This window comes from Talpa europaea (genome assembly GCF_964194135.1).
Source record: "Talpa europaea genome assembly, chromosome: 3".
Classification (NCBI taxonomy): Eukaryota; Metazoa; Chordata; class Mammalia; order Eulipotyphla; family Talpidae; genus Talpa; species Talpa europaea.
This window is the reverse complement of record NC_140069.1, coordinates 79,588,509-79,610,637: the sequence shown is the minus strand read 5'-3', so window position 1 is coordinate 79,610,637 and position 22,129 is coordinate 79,588,509. Positions and strand designations below refer to the sequence as shown.

The 22,129-nt window shown below is 34.7% G+C and overlaps 1 protein-coding gene across 3 annotated transcripts in view; it reads right to left on the bottom strand.

Annotated features, from left to right (window-relative positions):
- AKAP9 (A-kinase anchoring protein 9) overlaps positions 1 to 22,129 on the bottom strand; it is a gene marked incomplete at both ends in the record, with an annotated part of 150,113 nt that overhangs the window by 41,514 nt on the left and 86,470 nt on the right. For 2 of the 3 annotated variants that reach the window (XM_084230039.1, XM_084230040.1), the window contains 5 exons: positions 1,221 to 1,340; positions 2,318 to 2,550; positions 5,161 to 5,373; positions 6,699 to 6,861; positions 18,725 to 18,957. In XM_084230039.1, coding sequence (XP_084086165.1) covers positions 1,221 to 1,340; positions 2,318 to 2,550; positions 5,161 to 5,373; positions 6,699 to 6,861; positions 18,725 to 18,957 — 962 coding nt within the window. Of the gene's footprint in view, positions 1 to 1,220; positions 1,341 to 2,317; positions 2,551 to 5,160; positions 5,374 to 6,698; positions 6,862 to 9,927; positions 10,174 to 18,724; positions 18,958 to 22,129 lie in introns of those variants that run through there. The other variant, XM_084230041.1, reaches the window with a different exon arrangement.

Below are 22,129 nucleotides of genomic sequence, written 5' to 3'. Positions count from 1 at the left end.
TATTGTCAGATAGAAAATAATGATCTAACTCCAACTACAATCTCTTTATAACCATCACAAGTCATTTTTAGCAATTTATACAATGAATTGTCCCTTGATCATGCAGAATTCATTTGGAAAATAAGGAGTTCTGTGATGTTTCCTTATAAGGAAAATGAATAGTTAGGGTGAAAAAGTAGAAACAGAATGCTTAGGGGGCTACCATAATCATCCAGGTAAACGATGATGACAATTAGGATTTAGGATGATGATTGAAAATGGAAAAATAAGAAGACAGTGCAACGTGACTGACCAATGGGTTGGGAAGAGGGGTTGAGAAAAAGCAGAATCAAGGAATTCTAGGTCTCAGCAATGAGGTCGTAGCGATGTTACAGAATTTACTGAAATGAAGAAGTATCAAGTTCTTTTTCTAGTCTTTCTTTGGTGGGGGCTAGTGAGAAAGCAAAGGCCTGCTTTTGAACATTTTTTTTGTGAAATCAAGTGGTGATATAAAACGGGCAGCTGAATAGTCAAATCTAAGGTCAACAGATATGTCAGGATTGGAGAAATGAAAGTTGAGTAATTTATATATGACTGTATGGGAAGAAAACATAAATCCAGAAGAAAAGGGTACCCAAGACAAATTCCTGGAAGCATGCCTTCATTTATTTTGGGTAGAGGAGAAACAAGGACTAGAAAAAGAGACCAAAGTAGTAGGTGTATCATACAAGGGAAGAGAAGGTGTTTCAAAAAGAAAGTTGTAATGAATATCTCTAATGGCCAAGGATGATGAAGAGGTGATTATAGGACATAGACATGAAGCTGTGGAAAACCTTTATAAAAAGTTTCAGTGAAGCAGAGAGAGACTAGGAATCCTGACTGTGATAGGGGGTTAGAAACTTCACTAGAGTGGACCGAGGAAAGAACGAGAGACAGGGAAGTAAAGAATGGATACAGAAAACCCTTCTGATCAGTTGTGCTAGGAATGGGAATAGAGAAAAGGGCAGGAGAGTTATTAGGCACTATTAGAAGATGAATGAAATGGAAAACATTCTCAATTTCAATCAATAAAAATAATTTTTAGGGTTTCAAGAACCTTCTCATGGTTAAGAACATTTACTTTAATAATTTTGAAGATTTATATACAATAGGATTTCTTTGGACTGTTTCATGATATGAACCTTATTTTTCACATAATATACAAACTACTATTAGGTAAATAATATCAGTAAAGTTTTTACCTCTCTAGTTTGATGTTCATTGATAGGCTGGAATCGAGGTATGACCTTAAGTTGCTGTTCCAATTTCTGTATTTCTTGTTGAAATACATCCCTCTCATGTTCTCTATCAATGGCTTGCTCCTGAAGTTTAATAATAGTAGTAATAATAAATGAATGAATATATATTGAAGTATTATTTCTTATTAGTTACCAGCATAGTTTTGCTTTAAAGGCAAAGAACTGAAGACTATAGAATAATCCAAACCAAAAAATGTTTTAAAAATACATTTTTTGTATGATATGTAGCTTATTTGAGTTCTTTAGCAAAAATAAGCATTTAAATATTTGAGGTACATTAATTTTTTAAATAATGTGAAATAAAGAATGAAAAAATCTTGAAAATTAATTTTTTTTTGGAACAAAGGATGCATTCCTCTGTTAGTTATTAAACAAAATAAGTAGAACAAAGTGGTGAGTCAATTTCTTTCATCCTAATTTAAGTCTAACAATTACAAAATGTATAAGAATCAGCCTCTGCATTGTGAAGAGAAGATCTGAATGAAAAGCCCAATGAAGAAAATGCACGTTTAAGTAAAAGATTTAATGTCTTTTTAAAAGAGTAACAACAGTATGACAACTGCTCCAGTCTGGTTTCCATGGATGGACACTGCATGTGTAACTTTCACAGATGAAGCCAATTAACTCTTCACCTGCTTTGGCAGCTGGGTAAAGGAAAAACTGTCAAGTTTTTTAACTTTGAATTTGGAAACAATAACTGGTAGGGTTCATTCATATTATGTCTGTATTGCTTTTAATTTTGATAACTACATAATAAACGTCAGAATGTAACTTAGAACGTAATTTTCCAATAGAATTTAGAGAAGAAATTCTAGTTTGATAGAATTCTAGTTTGATAGAATTTAGTTTGATTTCGTTTAGATTAGTTTAGTTTGTTTAGATTAGTTTAGTTTGATTTAGTTTAGTTAGAATTTAGTTTGAACAAATTCTAGCTTGATAGAATTTAGAGAAGAAAACTTAAGAATTCAAGAATCTCTTCATAATTTAAAATTCAAAATGTAGCACATGCAGCATTCAATATTCAAATTAAGAATACTTACATCTAAAAATTTTCTCATTTTTTCTAATTGCTTTTCTAGTGCTTGGTTTTGTTGTCTTAAATCCGTAAGTTCAGCGTTTTTTTCCTGTTCCAGTTCTATAAATCTACTGACTTGTTCCTCGACATCTATTTCTAAAGCTTTCACTTGTTTTTGAAGGTCATCGCGTACTTTTTCAGCTTGACATTGTACTTCTAGTTTTTCCTTCATTAGTTTTTCAGTTTCTTGTAGTAATTCTGTTTATAAATGCAAAAATATACTGTTAAATGGCAATTAATGATGTTATACTAGTGAAAATACCCATAACTATGTTTAAATTTACCCTCAAAATAATAAAAGTCTGAGTTTTATTTAAAGAACATGTAAAAAAGAAAAATACTCATATGCAAGTATCAAAATAACATTCCTAACATAGGTAAGCAGGCTACTATCAACAAAATTATATCAAATTAATAAAAAGAATGTCTTCCTACAAGGAGTATTTTTATGAAAGCATAGTAAACAACAAAAACCTATCCTTATTCTGATGAAAATAACAAAGTCTAATTAAATTCAACAACAGGAAAAACTCACCTCAGGCAAAAAGCAATTCATTCCAAACCCATAAAGTCACTTTTATATGCATACACAAAACACATGAAGATCAAATACTGTAAATCTTTAACCAAAACAAGAGTTACAGAAAAATGAATACAATTGCAATTAGAATTTCTTGTTAGTGTCACTCCTCATGAGATCCATATTCCTGAGTTAGTCTTACATGCTCACATGTATGAATTTCAAGGGAAAACTGGCAAGTAGGAGAAGCAATGTGGTTTAGTGCTTAAGAACAGAGATTATGGGTTCAAATTCTAGTTTGTGCCTCTTATGTCCAATGTCTTTCCTTATATTTAAACTGGGAATAGTAATAGTACTGATCTCTTAAGAGTTATTGTGGGGATCCAGTGAGTTAATATATGTAAGAAATAGTGCCTAGGGTATGGCAAGCACTATATAAGTGTTACCCATTACTATTAACCTTAATAATAGAATAATAAAGCGTACATAGCAAAGCAAAATAATCCTCTGATTATTGAACACAACCCTAGAGTTTTTATTTTGAGTGGTCTGCCTACACTTTACTCAGGACTAGGAATCTATACAAAATAGCTTTCCTTTTAAAACAATACTAAATTAGATGTTAACATAAAAGCAAATCACCCAGAAAGTCTCTTTATTTTACTAAATTTCATTGATGCTAGTTATACCATCATCTTATATATTTTCTGATTCAGAAAGAGGATTTTCAATATAGTTCTAGGTATTCAATATTTATTATGACAAAAAATGTTTTAATAAACCAATATTTTCTTTAAAAAATTCAAGATGGGGGCCTTCCCAGTGGCGCAGTGGGTTGAGCACTGCTCTGTGAAGCTGTCTGCAGCCTCTGCAGCATGGGTTCGATTCCTGGCTGGCTAGGGAGAAACCCACATGGTGTGACAGACCTCTCCTGTCTCGCCCACTATTCCCCTCAGCATTGTTTTCGGTCCATCTGCCTATTCTGTTCCCCGCTGTCTCTGGTGAATTCTCTCGCCCTCCCATGCCTCTGACCTGTACTCAAGTTCTTGTATAAATAAATAAATCTTAAAAAAAAATAAAAATAAAAAAATTTAAGATGGCTTTAAGCTTTGTGGAAAAAGATATAAGATGATGATGGTCATTGTATTAGTTAATTTCAAATATGAAAATGTATTTTTATGTAAAATAAGTCTTGTTAGAGAGTAAAACTGTAAGAAAGAAACACAACAGCAAAATTGCAAAATTAGATGTGTTAGTTAACTGAAAATTCAAGGATCATCCAATTTTTGGAGTTGTAAGTTTACCACCCAAAGATTGGCCATGCAATTGTATAAACACACCTGCTTCAGGTGCTGCATCGACTGCAGCATTTACTAGTCCTATAAGAATAGGAAAAAAAAAAACATACACACACAGAAAATATTATAATTTACATGTCATCTATTTCCTAAAATAGGGTAACACACACACAGAATTAGAAGTAAAAGTTGAAATTATTATCATCTTTGGTAACATTTTGAGACATTGCAGTATTCCTTGAATATGACATATATTCCAGTATGAAACATATACTTTCCACATTAAAAATTACAGCTCTGAAAATGTGTCAAATTTAAGCAACCAGAACTTTACCATATTACAAAGATATACGTTATATTTCTAAATCAATAAAATTAGTGAAACTACACATTTATAATTTCAACTGCAAGTGTAATAGATAAGTGAGAGGATCTGATAAAAAACATTTAAAGTTTTACAGTTACAAAAACTGACATATATTTTTCACTGTTAAACAATGTTTACCTCAAGGTATTACCTAATTTCTCATTTAAGGAAAGATTAAATGGTTATTATTTGTAAATGTTTATGGTTTGAACTCCTTTGAACTCCTATTTAAGTTAAATTAGATGTTTTCAAACTATCCTATTCTTCCACCCCCACCTGCTGCTCACTACTAGTGCCAGATCAGTACTCTTGGTTCTTCGATCCAATTTTTGCTGTCTGTTATTTAAAAGAACTAAACTTTACACAATTTGAAAAATATCTCATCATATGCAGCTTTCCCTTGAGGCAGAGGTTTGAAGATAAAAGAATTACTCTTTTCCTATTAACATCTGCCAAAGGAAAAAAGAAAAAAAATTCTGATTTGACAAGGTTGGCTAGTAAGACATTTACCAATAAAGTAGATTTTTTAATACTTTTTAAATCCCTACATATATAAAGTAACAAAAGTAAAAGGGAAAGAAAGCAATGGTGAACTTTTAAGAAATATTTCATAAAACACATACGCTGTTCAGCGGGACCTGCCTCTGCTTTCATAGCTTCCTTCTGTCTGGACAACAATTCTCTTTCTTCTTGGATTTGCTGTTGTTCTCCTTCCAATTCTTGTAATCTATTCCCTGCACATAACAACTCCTGTTCAAGACGATCTATTATATCAGTTTTTTCTTGAATTTGCCTTTCAAAAAGAGTTTTTTCATCTGTATAACCATCAATAACACCTATAAAATAAATAGGTACAAGGTTATTACGTACTTCAAAATTTTTTTTTTTTTAAGATTTATTTTTATTTATTTATACAAGCACTGGGTACAGTCAGAAGCGCGGGAGGGTGAGAGAATTCACCAGAGCCAGATTGGGGAGCAGAACAGGCAGAAGGACCGAAGTACACTGCTGAGGGGAGCAGTGGGCGGCAGGAGAGGTCTGCGCACCATGTGGGACCCTCCTCCGGTGGCTGTGGAGCAACCGGGGATAGAACCGGTGCTGCAGAGGCTGCGGGAAGCTTCACAACCCAGCGCTCAACCGCTGCGCCACCGGGGAGGCCCACGTACTTCAAATTTTGCCACATTTTAATATAAACAACAAAAGGAGTACTGTTAGAAAAACGTTAAATTATTTTAACTTAATAAAACTCTTAACTGAATGACAGCAACTATTTTGATCTGATGTTTTTTGTTAACCAGTGTACCTAAATATGAAATTCCTCTGAATTTTCTATTCTTTTTTTAAAATTTATTTTTTTATGCACACAAGAACAGGGATGTTAGCCAGAGGTGCTGAGGGTGAGAGGATTCACCAGATACAGAGTGGGGAGCTGAACAGGTGGATCTATTGAAATACACTGCTGAGGGGAGCAATGGGTGAGATAGGAGAGGTCTGCTGCGTCATGTGGGTTAGCTCTTTGGCCAGACAGGAATCGAATTCCTGTGGCAGAGGCTGCACACAGCTTCTGTGCTTAACCCCTTTTGCCACCAGGGAGGCCCTGAAGTTTCTACTCTTTTGCTATACTAATACATTACAACATTATATAGGTATAACTCACTGTATTAAACAGATAAAAACTTATTCAGATGGTTGTTAATTAAATCACATTTTAAATATAAAAGAGAAAGTTGGTATTTCATGTGATTCTAGACTAACCCTGACAACAGCATGGTAGAATATAAAGAGCATGGGGCTTTAGCTGCTGAGAGTCTGGCAATACCAATTAATGGAGGCCTTAAACAAATTATTAGCATATCTTCATGTCAGTTTCCTTATCTTTTAATTACAATCATTGTCTTAGGATGGTGGATTTATGATAACTCACCATCATCCACTTTTTTAGTTTCTAAAATTTTAATTTTAGTAATTCTAGTAAGTACATTTATATGTAAAAATAGCCTTAAGCTTGCATGGGGGAACTTTGAAGACAAACTACAATTACTTTTCTTTTATCTCTAAATTAGAGTTGACTTGTGGTTTCCAAACAGAGCTTACATCAAAATCTCTACTTTATTCTTGAAATTTCTCCACCCTCAGATACCCATGGCAAGGTGATGCTCACCTTCAGCCTTACTGAGCTCCACAGCCAGCTGTTCTCTTGCTCTGGACTCCTCATGAAGGCGCTCTCGGAGTTCTTCTTGGCACTTAAGAGACTCTGTCGTTTCTTGTTTCTGTCTGAATGACTCACGCATCAACTCTGTCTGTGTAACTTTTGCATGTTCGAGCTAAACAAGGCGAGAAAGTACACATGAAGAAAGACTAAGTATTAGAAATTCCAGTGTCATTCCCCATTAAAGCTTAAAAAAAGGATTTTAAATAAAAATATAAATTACCAAACTGTAGTCACTGAATATTTCTTGTGTAGGTGGGATATGTCAGTAAACAAGTAGATAGATTGTGTACAGATTTTCAAAGGAGATTTACTCTAACTGAACAACAAAAATTCTTCTGAAAAATTTTATATAACTGTGTATACACGATAAACTAATATTTAACTTTGGGACTCCTGCTTTACACTGTGGAGAACTAATGATAAATGATTAGTACAATGGCATAAACTACCAAAATCATAGTGGCACAAAAAAATGAAATTACATGCAAAAAGTTTATGTTTCTTTCTATCTGAGAAACATCTATAAGACTATGAATATTCAATTAATTTTCAAAGCTTTTAATTACATGTATTGTCTTAGGATGGTGGATTTATGATAGCTTTTTTAAAAATATTTTTAACTTATTTATTTATTTATTTATTTATGCATACATACATACAAGCACTGGGTACAGTCAGAAGCGCGGGAGGGTGAGAGAATTCACCAGAGCCAGAGCGGGGAGCAGAGCAGGCAGAAGGACCGAAGTACAATGCTGAGGGGAGCAGCGGGCGGCAGGAGAGGTCTGCGCACCATGCGGGACCCTCCTCCGGTGGCCGGGGAGCAGCTGGGGATCGAACCGGCGCTGCAGAGGCCGCGGGCTGCTTCGCAACCCAGCACTCAACCGCTGCGCCACCGGGGAGGCCCTATGATAACAATTCTTAAACAATTTTTAAGATGACAGTCAGGTACTGACTCAAGACCAGAGCTCTTAAAAATCTAGTAATCATTGTTACAAGCTGCATGAAATTGCAGAAAAGCACTGTCTCTGCCTTAGTGTTCTGGATTTCTAACTACCAGTACCTGCTTATCTGTTTTTATTGAAACAATCACATGGTAGAAAAATTAAGTTCAAGTGTTTCTGGTACCTTTTCTAAATTATTAACATCATCAAAACTTTAAAGAGCAACGACCACATACATTAATAACAGACTCACAACAATGTTGTATGGAATTATAAATCAATATACATTTAGTATGAGAGAAAGATATTATGCTTTAAGCTTAAATGGTCAAATGTAGCTGTTTCTAATTTATAGGCAGGTTATCAGTAATGTATTATAAACCTGTGGTAAAATTTATGGTTATTTTATTCATAAAGACTGCAGCTTTTCATTCTGATTGGTATTTACCATGGCAAGTGAATTTTAGAGTTACTAAAATAATGAAAACACCATAATAAAACAAAAATAAATGTATACTAGATATTTTGGGTATTAATTTAGGGTAACCATTTTTAGTAACTCTAAAATTCTACATTTGACATTCATAATAAAAAATTAAACATACATTTCAAATCACAAAATATTTTTTAAAACATCTATAATATGTTGTTTCCACAACAAAGATAAAAACATGAATATATTTTTAGTTTTCACTGGCAAATGAGTATTTTCCTTTAAATGTGGACAAGTCATATACATTAACTTTCATTATGCAGAAACATGACCATAAAGTATAAACTAATTTATACACAACTACCATCCTGAATTTATAGCGGTAGCTTACATTTTAAAACAATATTCACTGCTTCTGCATGTACATATATAATTTCTTATGTATAACTATAAAATGGTTGCCTAGTATAAACACACAAAATCTCTAAAAGAGTTAAAAGCTCTAATTAAAAAGGCTGAATTTTTTTTTCCTTTTTCAAATTTACTGTACAAATACAACAAAGCATTTAACAAAATAAACACCTGATTTGGATTAAAGAAAATTAAGTCTTTACTTTTATATTCTACTTATTCACAAGATCTAAACCAGCCTTAAAGTGCATTTAAACCACAGGAAATAGTTTTAATTAGAAAATAGAAAAATACAAGGAATCAAATATAGTAAATATACCACACAAATTTAACTATATTATAGCAAATGAAACCCATACTAGATAGGGATAAGAGACTCCCTTCAAATTAAACCCATACTAGATAGGGATAAGAGACTCATCTGAACATTTTATACTTAAGCCCCCAAACTCTTCTATCCAATTAAGGTATATGTTTCATTCCTAATAGCAATATAATACCTATAATGCCAAATTATATGGAACATAAAAATTTCATATTCAGTATTTTCAAATAATTTAAGAAACTTGTTATTACATTAAAAATATGTGTAAGGCATGAATAAATAGTCTCTCACTTCAATGTGAAAGTTTCAGGGGCGGTAACTAAACTATTCTGAAAACCATCTGATTTGTTAAATGTTAGCTAACACATTATAGTTAAAGCCATGAAAGTCATTAAAAAATGCTGAGTAACTTGTAGTAACACTAAACAACTTGTGAATCATTCACAACACATTTTAGAGTCAAATGAACTTGAAATACTAACTATGCTAAGTACCCCTAACAATTACATTTCACATAAAAAGCCAAAAAAAGGTATTTCCTCACAAGATTAATAGGCATATAAAACACTGAAAATAAGTTCTTTAGAGAATTAACAAGAAAATTGAAAATTAGAAAATAGGTTTCCTTTTTTCCCAGCCTGGAATTACAGCCACATGATTTTAAACATTTCCTAATTGGCTCCATGACAATTCACTTAGCTGTTTTAGGTATCACAATGTCTAGTCTTCAAATATAATTTTGTTGTTAGTCAGGACTGGCATCAGAAACATAAAAACAATACTCTTTAAGACAAGCAGGTTTTTAAAATAGCTTGCTTGGCATAGGAGAACGCAATACTGCCTTGTTCTGCTTTCTAGAATTAAAAGCACAGCTGGGTTGGGGCTCTTAGACCAAATTCAGGACTTCAATAAATCCAAAATGAATGACTAGTAACATATCAAACAACAGATTCTATTCCATTTCCCTTACTAAAAATTTAAAGTTCATTTCTCTATACGTAGTTTTCTAAACTAAATGTCTGATAAACTAAAAGTATAAGTTAAAGGTATTAAAAAAATTATACTTACTGAGTAAGGTGGGGCAGGCAGTGAGATTTTAGAAATAAGTTTTAATATGTGCCCATTTCTTTTATGAAAAAAATGAAAAATAGAAGTATTAACAATAACTGAGTTACTTTCATCCAAATGTTCACATAGAGGAAAAGGGTAGGGTAAAGGCACACGAGATTCAACCTCATAAATGTCTTCATCCTGTTCTTCCAACCAAGAACCACTGAGTTTGACAGTAGCCAAATAGGTCCTGTAAGAATCCATCCTAGAAGCCAAATATGCCAATTTTCCTAATTTATTTTATCAGTTTTCCACTATATTAAAAGTTTTTTAGTTTATCAAGATGTACCATAGCAGAAATAAAGTTCTTTTTTAGTACTACCAAGTAAACATAATAGAATTCATACAACTGATAAGATAAACAAAAGAAAAAGCCCTACAAACTTAAAACGAAACAAAACAAAAAACTAGATCCAGTCTTCATTAATATAAACACACACACAAAACAAGCAAAAAAAGAAAAAGCAAGTAAAACATATTTTTAACTAAAATAATTAACTAAATCCTTAATGGAATGGAAGAATGAAAATGTAAATATCTAATTAGCTGAGCAATAAAACTACTTTTAGCATCAAATCTGTCCGTGAAAATAAGGAAGTCTTCCAAGTAGAACCTTGGCAGGGAAGGTCAGGTTTTAAATCTCCATAGTAGCAGTCTCCAGAAATGTAGTAACAACATTATTTCCCTGTTCTTGCTGCTTGACGCAATCAAAAGTAAAAGCTCTTCTGAACTGAGCTGTTCAAACAGGCTCTCAAACTGAGCCAAAGATTCTAGTCAGTGTCCCTTGAGGGAAAGGTCAGAACAGAGGGTGTGGCTTAATGTCTTTACCTGTAGGTATAGTGACAGGTGGAATGTGAATTAATACGCCCACAAAAAAGCCTGCCCAACAAGATCCAAGTTCCATTTAAGAGCCTTCAAAGGGAATTTAGGCAAGTCTACAATGCTTCTTAGATAAGCTAGTGTTTTTCCACTCCATTAAAAATTTTTTAAATTTATAATTGTGAAATCAAGTGGGTTTGTTTCCACAAAACCAGTTAGTTCTTCAAGTACATTAAATATTCTTAATTATTTCTGGAAAACTAAACTAATACTTCCTTTTGACATGTCTCTAAAAATAATATTCTTTCTTTTGAACAGTCACTAGAACTAAATATAACACTCCCACATTGAATTGTTTATATAGTGAATGTTAAGGGAAAAATACTTTATTTAAAAATCCTCAGCAATGAAAGCTGTTTTAAATAAATGAAAAGGGGGGAGCCTCCCTGGTGGATCAAAGGGTTAAGCCTCAGCACTATGAAGCAATCTGCAGCCACTACAGCATGAGTTCAATCCCTGGCCAGGGAGCTGACCCACATGGTGCAGCAGACCTCTCCTGTCTCACTCACTGCTCCACCCTCAGCAGTGTATTTCAGTGACTCCACCTATTCTGCTTCCTACTCTGTCTCTGGTGAAGCCTCTCACCTCTGCCCTCCCCAACCTCCACACCTCTGGCCTATACCCTAACTCTTGTATGCATAAATAAAATAAATCTTTAAAAAAATAAACGAAAAGGTCTGGGCCTCCCCTGGTGGCACAGGCAGTTGAGCGCAGCACTGTGAAGCTGTCTGCAGCCTCTGCAGCGCCGGTTCGATCCTGGCCAGACAGCAAGGGTCCTACATGGCGCAGCAGACCTCTCCTGTAATGCCCGCTGCTCCCCTCAGCAGTGTATTTCGTCAGTCTGCCAGTTCTGTTCCCTGCTCTATCTCTGGTGAATCCTCTCACCCTCCTGCGCATCTGGCCTGTACCCTGATTCTTGTATAAATAAATAAATCTTTAAAAAAAATGAAAAGGGTTTCATTTTGGTGCTTTTTCTCTGTCTAGCAATAAAATATCCAATATCCATAAAATCTTTTTTTTTTTAAAGAGGCATGGATTTTTTTTTATTTATTTATTTGTTTATACATGCACTGGGTACAGTCAGAAGCGCGGGAGGGTGAGAGAATTCACCAGAGCCAGAGCGGGGAGCAGAGCAGGCAGAAGGACCAAAGTACACTGCTGAGGGGAGCAGCGGGCGGCAGGAGAGGTCTGCGCGCCATGTGGGACCCTCCTGCGGTGGCTGGGGGGCAGCCGGGGATCGAACCGGCGCTGCAGAGGCCGCAGAGGCTTTGCAACCCAGCGCTCAACCGCTGTGCCACCAGGGAGGCCCCATAAAATCTTTATCTGCTAAAATCTTTATCTACACATACTAAAGCAAGCAGGTAATATCAGCAAAAATCCCTTTTATAGTCACTTTCAGTACATATTAAAGAAGCCAATACACATTTCACAATAAGTTAATAATTAGGGCAGAAAGAATGAGTTTTTCTTCAAATAGTATAGAATCTACAGAGAAATGGTTTGGGAGGGGGGCTGCCTCTTTTAAGTCTAGATTAAGCAATGACAAATTTCTGTTTACTATGGTATATTTATATCAGCCTTCCAGCTAATTTGTGAAACTGTCTTAATAACTGTAAAAAGAGAAGGATTAATCCCAACACTGGTACAACTAAATCTGGGCTGCAGCGGACAAAAAAATTATCAATAATTTAACTGCTCAGTTTTATGAACTGGTAGAAACCATGGTTAGCATATCAAATACTTCTCACTCTTTTCCTGCTCCCTCTGCAAATTACAGTTTATTTTGATTAACTGGCGTCCAATTCCTCTTATTTGAAGTAAACATAAAACCAGTAAGCAAGAAAGTATCCATTTATAGTAATATTTAGGTCAAGCTAAGAAACAACTACATGAAAAAAAGAAAAAAAACAACCTAAAAAAGGCAGAAGATTAAAACAATTTAAAATGGGGCAAACAGTTACATTCAGAAAGGTGATCCGAATTAAAATATTTCAAATGATATTCAATGTTTCCTTATTTTGTAAGCATGTAAAACTTGATACCATGCATGTGAAACAAAACTTGTAAGTATGGGGTATCCCCTTATAATTAGGAACATAAATCAAGGGTAAGAAATTAGTCACAAATAGAGTAAGATTAAGGAGAATAAAAGACTTAAAAACAGTAGTAAAGATGACTGACTATATAGACAAATAGCTCTAATTACAGTGTTAACTAATAGTATATTTTATTGGTTAATGTTCAGTTATCTCTGAATTACAATAATTAAAATTATATTCTACTATGTTTTTGTTTCTGTTTAGAAAACATGTAAAACTTTTGCAATCAAAATCAGTTGAAGTAAAATGGCTTCAATTTTCAGAAGGACACTCAATTTTTAAGTCTCCCTTATTATCCCTAGTTTCAGATACAAATTTAATGTATATATGAATGCTATTAATTTGGGGCATAGAGTTCTATTTCTCAAATTAAATAGCTTTATTTTAACTATATAGTGTTGTTATTTAACCTTATTTCTCCATAAGCATTTCCCTCAAATTGGAACATTTCTGTTGCTCTTTCAGATTTTATTTATTTCTCTAAATTATTTGGTAGAGGGACTGAATCCTAGACACAACATTGGCAGAACCTTCACCTAATAAGCACACTGGGGACAACAACTAGTGGCAAAGTGTGTTTCAACTGTTTGATTATAGTTTTGTTTAGAACACAACAATGATAAAACAAGGTCTTAATTTATTCTACTGTTTTATTCTTAGGGAAAGTTTCCTTTCTTTGAGAAAACACAAATCTTTGGCTTCAGTTCCATTCTAATAAAAATCATTCTGTCTGAATTAATTTCTTATTCATTAATTTCTTCCAAGATCTAAGGGAATGTCTTGGTAAATAATCTCTGATGGCTTACATTATCTCTAGATTCTGGAAAACGTTAATTGTTGAAAAAACTCCCATTTCTACCTGACACAAGAATCAAGAATCTGAAACCATGCTCTCAAAGATAATATTTCTGCAAAATTACGAAGAAACTGACTGATGTTAGAAAGATTAACTTGAGGGTATTCTCTAAGGGCTTGAGGATAGCACTTTTCCTCATACAACAATGAAAACTATCCCAACCAATAGGCAGGATGCACCTTACAACTTAGTACAAGGAATAATCACGTAACTTTCACAAAAATTATACATTGTATAAAAACCATACCACTAAAATAGAACAATTAAAAAAAATGAACCTTGAATATTCAAGAATCACAATCTCAAACTCAATCAACTGTAATAATCCCGCTCTCCAATTTTAATGGAGGAAAGCCTCACTGATCCAAAGGCCACATGTTCTACCTTCTACTTGGTACTCTGGATTCCATTCTTACCTATTCCAAGAATCTGACTCTATAAAGCCTCCCTCTGTTCTGCATCTTCAACTTCTCCACTGCTACTCAATATGAACTATTCTTACCTTAAAAAACAAACAAAACATACTCTCCTCAAGAGAGTGCTATCCTCTTTTTTTCACGGCTAAGTGTTATGAAGTTACTGGCTCTATTTCTTCAACTCTGTGAATTCTGAATTGTTCCTCTACGAACTCCATGAAACTCTTCTTATCAAAGCCACTGACAACATCCATACTGAAACATATAATGGACACTAAATCTTAAGTATCCATACCGCTCTATTTTTGGAAAATCTCTCATTTGGCTTTTGTAACACCATTCACTTGACTTTCCTCTTATCTCCCATTCTTGATGTATATATACTTATTTATTTTTCTTCTCTTTCAACACTCTAAGACCAGCACCACACACAAAATGAGCAATGTACACTCTCCAAAACCATGACTTCAAATGCCTTCAGAAGTCATGACAACTTCTAACCTGTTTTTCCCGCAAACTCCAGTTAAGTAAATATTTTGACTTGATGCCCCTCCTCCATGTATTTCAAACTTAATGTTATCTAAAGCAGGAATTAGTATTCCAGAGCCTCCCTGATGGCACAAAGGGTTAAGATACAGCACTATGAAGCTATCCGCACCCAGTGTAGCACAAGTTTGTTCCCCAGCCAGGGATGAGACCCACATAGCGTAGCAGACCTTTCCTGTCGCACCTGCTGCTCCCCTCTGCCATGTATTTCAGTAGATATGCCTGTTCTGCTCCCCACTCAGTCTCTGGTGAATCCTCTCACCCCCCACATCTCTGGCCTGCACCACAGCTCTTGTATGCATAAATAAATAAATATCAAAAAAAAAAAAGAAATTAGTATTCACTTATTTTGCATCCTCTCAGTAAACGAACTATCTTGCAACTTGATTGGTCAAGGATTCATACCTGTTTTCCTTCCCTATTCCTTATCGCCCACACACAGTCATACAACGGCTATCAAATTCAACTTCCTAAAGATATTCTAAGTTACTTTACTCCTCTCTTAATTTACTCATAGAGAGTTTTCACTTGGATTGTTCTGTGGTCTTCTGTTTGTCCACCGTCAGCATTTCTTCCTCACCATCTTTGTGTCTATCCACTTATCACACTGCTGCCTGAGGAATCTCTCTAATACACAACTCTGAAATTTAAATGGGCAAAAGATCTTGACACCTCAACAAAGACATACAAATGGCAATTATGTATATGAAAAGATGCTCCACATATTATTTCAGGTGGGAAGTGCAAATTAAACAACAGTGGGCTACCATTATGCACCTATCAGAATGGCCAAAACCCAACACTGACTATATCCAACGCTGTGAAGGAAATGGAGCAACAGGGATTCTCTTAAATTGCTGGAGGGGACACAAAAAGATACACTAGAAGACACTTTGAAAGTTTGTTACAAAACTAAACATCTTAATATGCATCCTAGTATCCACACTCCTAGGTATTTACCCAAATAAAAAGAAAATTTGTATTCATATAAGCACCTGTCTACTTATATAGCAGCTTCATTCATAAAATGCCAAAACCTGGAAGCAAGCAAGTTGCTCTTTAGTAGGTAAATGCATACACTATGGTAAACATTCAGAAAATAAAAAAAAAATAGTTTTCTAATCATGCAAACACATGGAGAAAATTTTAATGAGTATTTCTAAGTAAAGAAGCCAGTTTGAAAAAAGCTATAGACTGCTTCCAACTAAATGACATTTTGAAAAGGTAAAACTATGAAGACAGCATACAGATCACTACTTGCCAGGGATTAATGGGGAGGCAAGAGATGTATAAGCAGAGCACAGAGGACTTTTTAGGGCAGTGATACTATTCTGCATGATAATATAATGGTGGATATAAGTCATTATACATTTGTCTAAACCCATGGAATATACATTACTAGGAGTGAACCCTAATGTCAATTATGGTATTTGGATGATAATGACAAGTGATGGGGCCCATCAACTGTAAGAAATATATCACTCTGGCGCAGGATTTTTATAGTGGGGTTGGCTATGTGTCTGTGGGGGCAGGAGATATATGCAATACTTCTGTACTCTCCACTCAATTTGCTATTAACCTAAAACTTCTCTTAAAAATAATGTCGGCCTCCCCTGGTGGTGCAGCGCTTGAGTGCTGGGCTGCGAAGCTGCCTGCAGCCTCTGCAGCGGTGGTTCGATCCCCGGCTGCTGGCGAGTGTCCCACATGGTGTGACAGACCTCTCCTGTTGCGCCCGCTGCTCCCCTCAGCAGTGTATTTCAGTCAGTCTGCCTATTCTGTTCCCAGCTCTGGCTCTGGTGAATTCTCTCACCCTCCCACGCTTCTGTATCCAGTGCTTGTATAAATAAATAAATAAATAAATAAATCTTTAGGGAAAAAAAAAATAATGTCTATTAATTTTTTTAAATTCAAAATTTGGTGTAATTACCTTCTTGTCAAAAAAATTTCAGTAACTCCTCACATCTTTCAGCATAAAGTTATAACTCCTACTTTAGTCCATGGGATTTTGACATCTAACCATTACCCATTCCACTTTGCTCAGCTTCTATCAATTTCCTACATTCTATCCTGGGAATTTACAATACAAATTATCCATTGCCCTTAAACATTTCATGCTGGTTTACATTAACATGCTATGTCTTTTGCCACAAATTTTCTTTTTGACATACCTACTTTGTTCTACTTGTCTTTTAAGCCCTTCCTTTCATTTTCTCTTAGGTTACTTAAGTTAGAAATTACTTAATAAGTTACTTAAATTACTCCACTAACACTCTTCTTGTAATGTCATCAATGACCCCCTCCAAAGTCTCTAACATTCATGACTTATCAGCAGTGATGGAGTGATTCATTCTTTTCATTTCCAAAGGGCAGAGCAAGTGGCAGTAAAGAGCACGGACTCTGAATCAGATTGTTTGGGGTCATTATTTAAAGAAGACAAACATTTCATTTGAATAGATATTGTTTTGATATGCCTTCTTTGTTGAATGCCAACATTAAGTAACCAAGAGAAAAAAAATAATACATTGATAATGGTGTTAACTAAATAATAGGTTAGCAAATTATTTCTTTTTTTTTTTTGGGAGGAGTCATTTTAATGAGAACATGATTAGCAAATTATTTCAATGGTCACTAACCAAGAGATGATGAAAGAAATGGTCTACAGTCACTAACTTACCATAAAAGTAAGTGAATCTAGTTTTAAAACACAAAATATATGACAACATTGTTAAATTTATTATATCCCATATACAGAATGATTTCTAAGAGAAAAGAAGCAGCATGAATGAAAGCCAGAAATCAGAAATAATAAGACATTTGGGCCTCCCCGGTGGCGCAGCGGTAGAGCACTGGGCTGCGAAGCTGCCCGCAGCTTCTGCAGTGCCGGTTTGATCCCCGGCCACCGGCGAGGGTCCCACATGGTGCACAGACCTCTCTTGCCGTGCCTGCTGCTCCCCTCAGATGTGTATTGCGTCAGTTTGCCTGTTCTGTTCCCTGCTCTGGCTCTGGTGAATTCTCTCACCCTCCCGTGCTTCTGACTGTACCCAGTGCTTGTATAAATAAATAAGTAAATCTTTAAAAAAATAATAATAATAAGACATTCTTTCAACTTTTCCACTAACTTTTGAAGTACCTATGGATGCAGGATATGCCGAATAAAGATATATCAATAAAAATGTTAATAACAGCTTTATAGCTAATCACAATGCATACGATCTTGATTATATACATTATGATTCTACAGTGGCTTGAAGCTATACATTTTTTAAATACATAAGGTAGTTTTATTTATTTTAAAGCAACAAATAATATTAAAACACTGCAGATATAATAACGTCAGACATAATTACAATAGGTTGTATAAATACTTAATAGGGAAAATTACCATTTAAGTTATAAATATAATGGTTATATCCCTTAAAATGCCATAAAAATAGTAATTTAATGCAGAAACTGTCCTACATTCTAATTTTCTACCCAGACATGGTTTCTAAAGTGAGGTAATCACTCCCATTTGTGAAAAGGTTGTGAAAATCACAAAGAAATTATAGGTAGGATTTGTAATCATATCATAATAGTGTTGTGACATGCCAGAGCATATGGTTTGTTTTAGAGATTCCTTATATCATTCCTCAAATAACATACTAATAAAATATTTCATACAATGATGAAATGAATATTTCCTTTGGTATATAAAAAAGTAATGCTTAAGAATCTAGAAAATTTGAAAGTTAAAACAACACTGAATTTCAAAACCTGAGGAATCCATCACTATATTACATTAACCCTCGTTACTGAAAAAGACTACTGATATCAGTATTGGCTGCCACAAACACAATCATTTATTAAGGGAGAGTCTAAATTTCTAGGAGACAATAGAGATAAAACATTTAGTTGTTCCTTGGCTTAACTTAAAAGAAAACCTAATTCAAACTCGGTACATAGTAATATAAGGAGGTTACCTGACTACTAGTTTCACTTATGACTTCTAGAAGTTTTCCAACTGCTGCTTGTAGTCGAGAGCTAATATTCAGCATAAGTTCTTCATTTTCAGGGTCTATTTCAGTTCCAGCAAAACCACTCCTCACAAGCCGTTGTGACAGTTCTGTTCCTTCTTCTGTTACTTTTGACCACACACTACTATCATTTCTTGGCATATCATTTCCAGAATAAGAGGACATAGAGTCATCTGTAACTAAATAACAGTATTATAGGCATAAATCAGCTACAACTAATAATTACAGTAAAAAAGTTACAAAATAAAATCAAATTAAAAGTTGCAATAACTGAAACTACAAGATCTTTTGGTAACAACACTGCAAAAATAACAACAAAATGAAATGGCAAATACATAATATAATATGTAATAACTAAGTAGGTACAAGAATGAGAAGGATAATGTTAAGACAATAGGCTTTGCAGAAATTAATGTTTGGGTTGCATAGCATTTTCTTCTTTGATAACAGATATTTACTACGTGCCCATTATATAGGGTTTACTAAATACTGGAGACACACAGCTGGCAAGATCTGGTTCCTATCATTGAGGGCATTACATACAGTGCAATAAGCAAACATTCATAAACAACTATATGAAAAGTAGAAACAAAAACAAAAGACAAACATTGTACTATGGTATGTTCCAGGTATAAAGAAAGATTGAAAAAGAGCATTATTTTGTCTGGAGTATACAACTTGATGTTAGAGCATTGCATTACACTGGGTAGCATTACCAGCTCTGGCTACACAGTAAAAAAGGGACTAAAATCACTTGGCAGCTTGGTACTTTTGTAAGGGATTTACTGGGAAGAAGTTAGACTGATAAACAGTTCTAAATTTAACGATGCATTTATGTATCTATGTTATTTTTATTTCTTATATAAAGAAAGGCTTGGAAGTGTATTCTCTAAACTGAAATAAAAACATAGGTCATTTATCACTGCCATTAAAAACAGTACTCATCTATGCTACAACTCATCTATGCAGGCTACAACTCAACAATGCAACTTTCCTAGAGAAGAAATACCTGTTTTTTATTTTGTGTAGTTTACATTTCTTATCAGTAATTATTATATAAAGTTAGCAAATTAAAAGTGGAGAAAATTTTAATTTTTAAATTTATTCAACTGATAGTCACTCAGGAGAAAAAAGCTACTTTTTTTTAATTAACTTTTTTAAATTTTTTACATCATTGTTCATTTTTAAACAATATTTGCTTCCCCCCATCCCCTTAGGTGTAGTTCCCATAGAGTTTCCTTCCCCAATGCACCCGTGCACCATCACCTCAATCCCCTGTGCTCCTCCCTCCCTCCCTCTGATCCCTCTCCTGCCTCCTCCCCTGCAGTATGTCTCTGATTTATAATTGTCTGTCTTTGTTGTGTTTTGTACTGCTATTATTTTTTTTACAATGATGTCTTATTTTGTTTCCCTATATTCCTGCTATAAGTGAAACCATCCGATATTTTTCTAGAAAAGAGACATTTTATTAAAATATCTTACTATAGTAGCTATTATGCCGGACATTGCTGATGGCACAGGGTTTTAAAGCATTATCAAGCTATCACCAGCCATGTGGCATGAGTTCAATCCCTACCCATGGCGCTAACCCACATGGTGCAGCAGACCTTTCCTGTCTTGCCCACTGCTCCCCTCAGGAGTGTGTTTCAGTGGATCCAACTGTTCTGCTCCCCACTCTGTCTCTGGTGAATCCTCTCACATCCTGCACATCTGGCATACACCCCAGTTCTTGTATGCATAAATAAAAATACACACAAAAATTGGTAGCCTTCCTATATGTAAAAATCAATCTGAAGAAGAAGAAATCAAGAAAATCATCCCTTTTATAACTGAAAAAAATCAAATACTTGGAATAAACCTAAGAAAAGAGGTGAAGGACCTATACCAAGAAAATTATTAAACACTGTTAAAAGAAATCGAAGACACAAAGAAATGGAAAGAGAGCCCCTGCTCATGAATGGCAACAGCAGCAGCTGAGCAATCTCGAGCATAGAACACCCAAATACAATGGAAGTCAGTGTGAAAAAAGCTGAGAGCAACTATAAAAAAACCTTTTATGTACCATAAAGTCTTCAATCAAGTTTAAAAAAAAAAAATAACCCAGTCAAAAAATGGGCAGAACAGCTAAAAAGTCACTTCTCCAAAGAGGAAATGCAAATGGCCAACAGGTATATGAAAAAAATGTTCAACATCACTTGTTATCAGGGAAATGCAAATCAAAACCACAGTGACATACCACCTTACACCAGTGAGAATGGCACATACTTAAAAAACTAGCAACGACAAATGTTGGTGAGGATGTGGAGAAAAAGGAACTCTCCTACAAACTGGTCCAACCACTATGGAAAGCTGTATGGAGGTTCCTCTAATATGGAGCTTCCATATGATCTAGTAATTCTATCCCTAGGTAGCTACCCAAAGGACACAAAAACATTGATTCAAAGGGACACCTGCAAACCTATGTTTATTACAGCACTATTTACAATAGGTAAGCTATGGAAACCACCCAAATACCCCAAAATAGATGACTGGATCAAGAAGATGTGGTATATATACACAATGGACTATTACTCAGCAATCAAAAAGGATAAACTCATGCCATTTGCATTAACAAGGATGGAGCTGGAAGGGATTATGCTCAGCAAAATAAACTAGAAAGAAAAAGAAAAATATCGGATGATTTCACTTATAGGAGGAATGTAGAGGACCCAAATAAGGGATCAGGAAAAAAAATAACTATAATAAAGTAAAAATCAAAATCAACAGGCAATCACAGACCAGAGACATAATGTAGGGGAGGGAGAGAGATCAGGGTAGGGGTAGGAAGAGCACAAGGGACTATGGTGATGGTGCACAGGTGAATTGGTGGTGGGAATTTCACAGGAAATCATACATTGTACAAAAATGAAGGATGATGTAATAAATCTATATATATAAAATAAAAATATTAAAAAAATAAGGAGCTGTGCCATCAGCTCTCTCAATCTCATGTAATAATGACATCAGAAGTAGTTTCAGATACAAGATCTGTATTCAACATAATTCAATATTCACTAAGCACCTCCTCTGTACAAGTTACTGGCTGAAGAACCCAACCCTGCATTGCACGAAATCATTTTAAATCTTTGCTATTACATAGGTTTAAAAATTCTTAGTGTAATCAGTCCTTTATCATTAGTGTTGTGTGCAAAAATGTTCTCCCAGTCGGTGGGGTTCCTCTTTGTTTTTGTTATTGTCTCTTTTGCTGTGCAGAAGCTCTTTAATTTGATGTAGTCCCAGCTGTTTATCTTTGCCTTCACTATCACTGCTTTGGGTGATGTGTCTGTAAAGATGTCTTTGATGTGCAAGTCC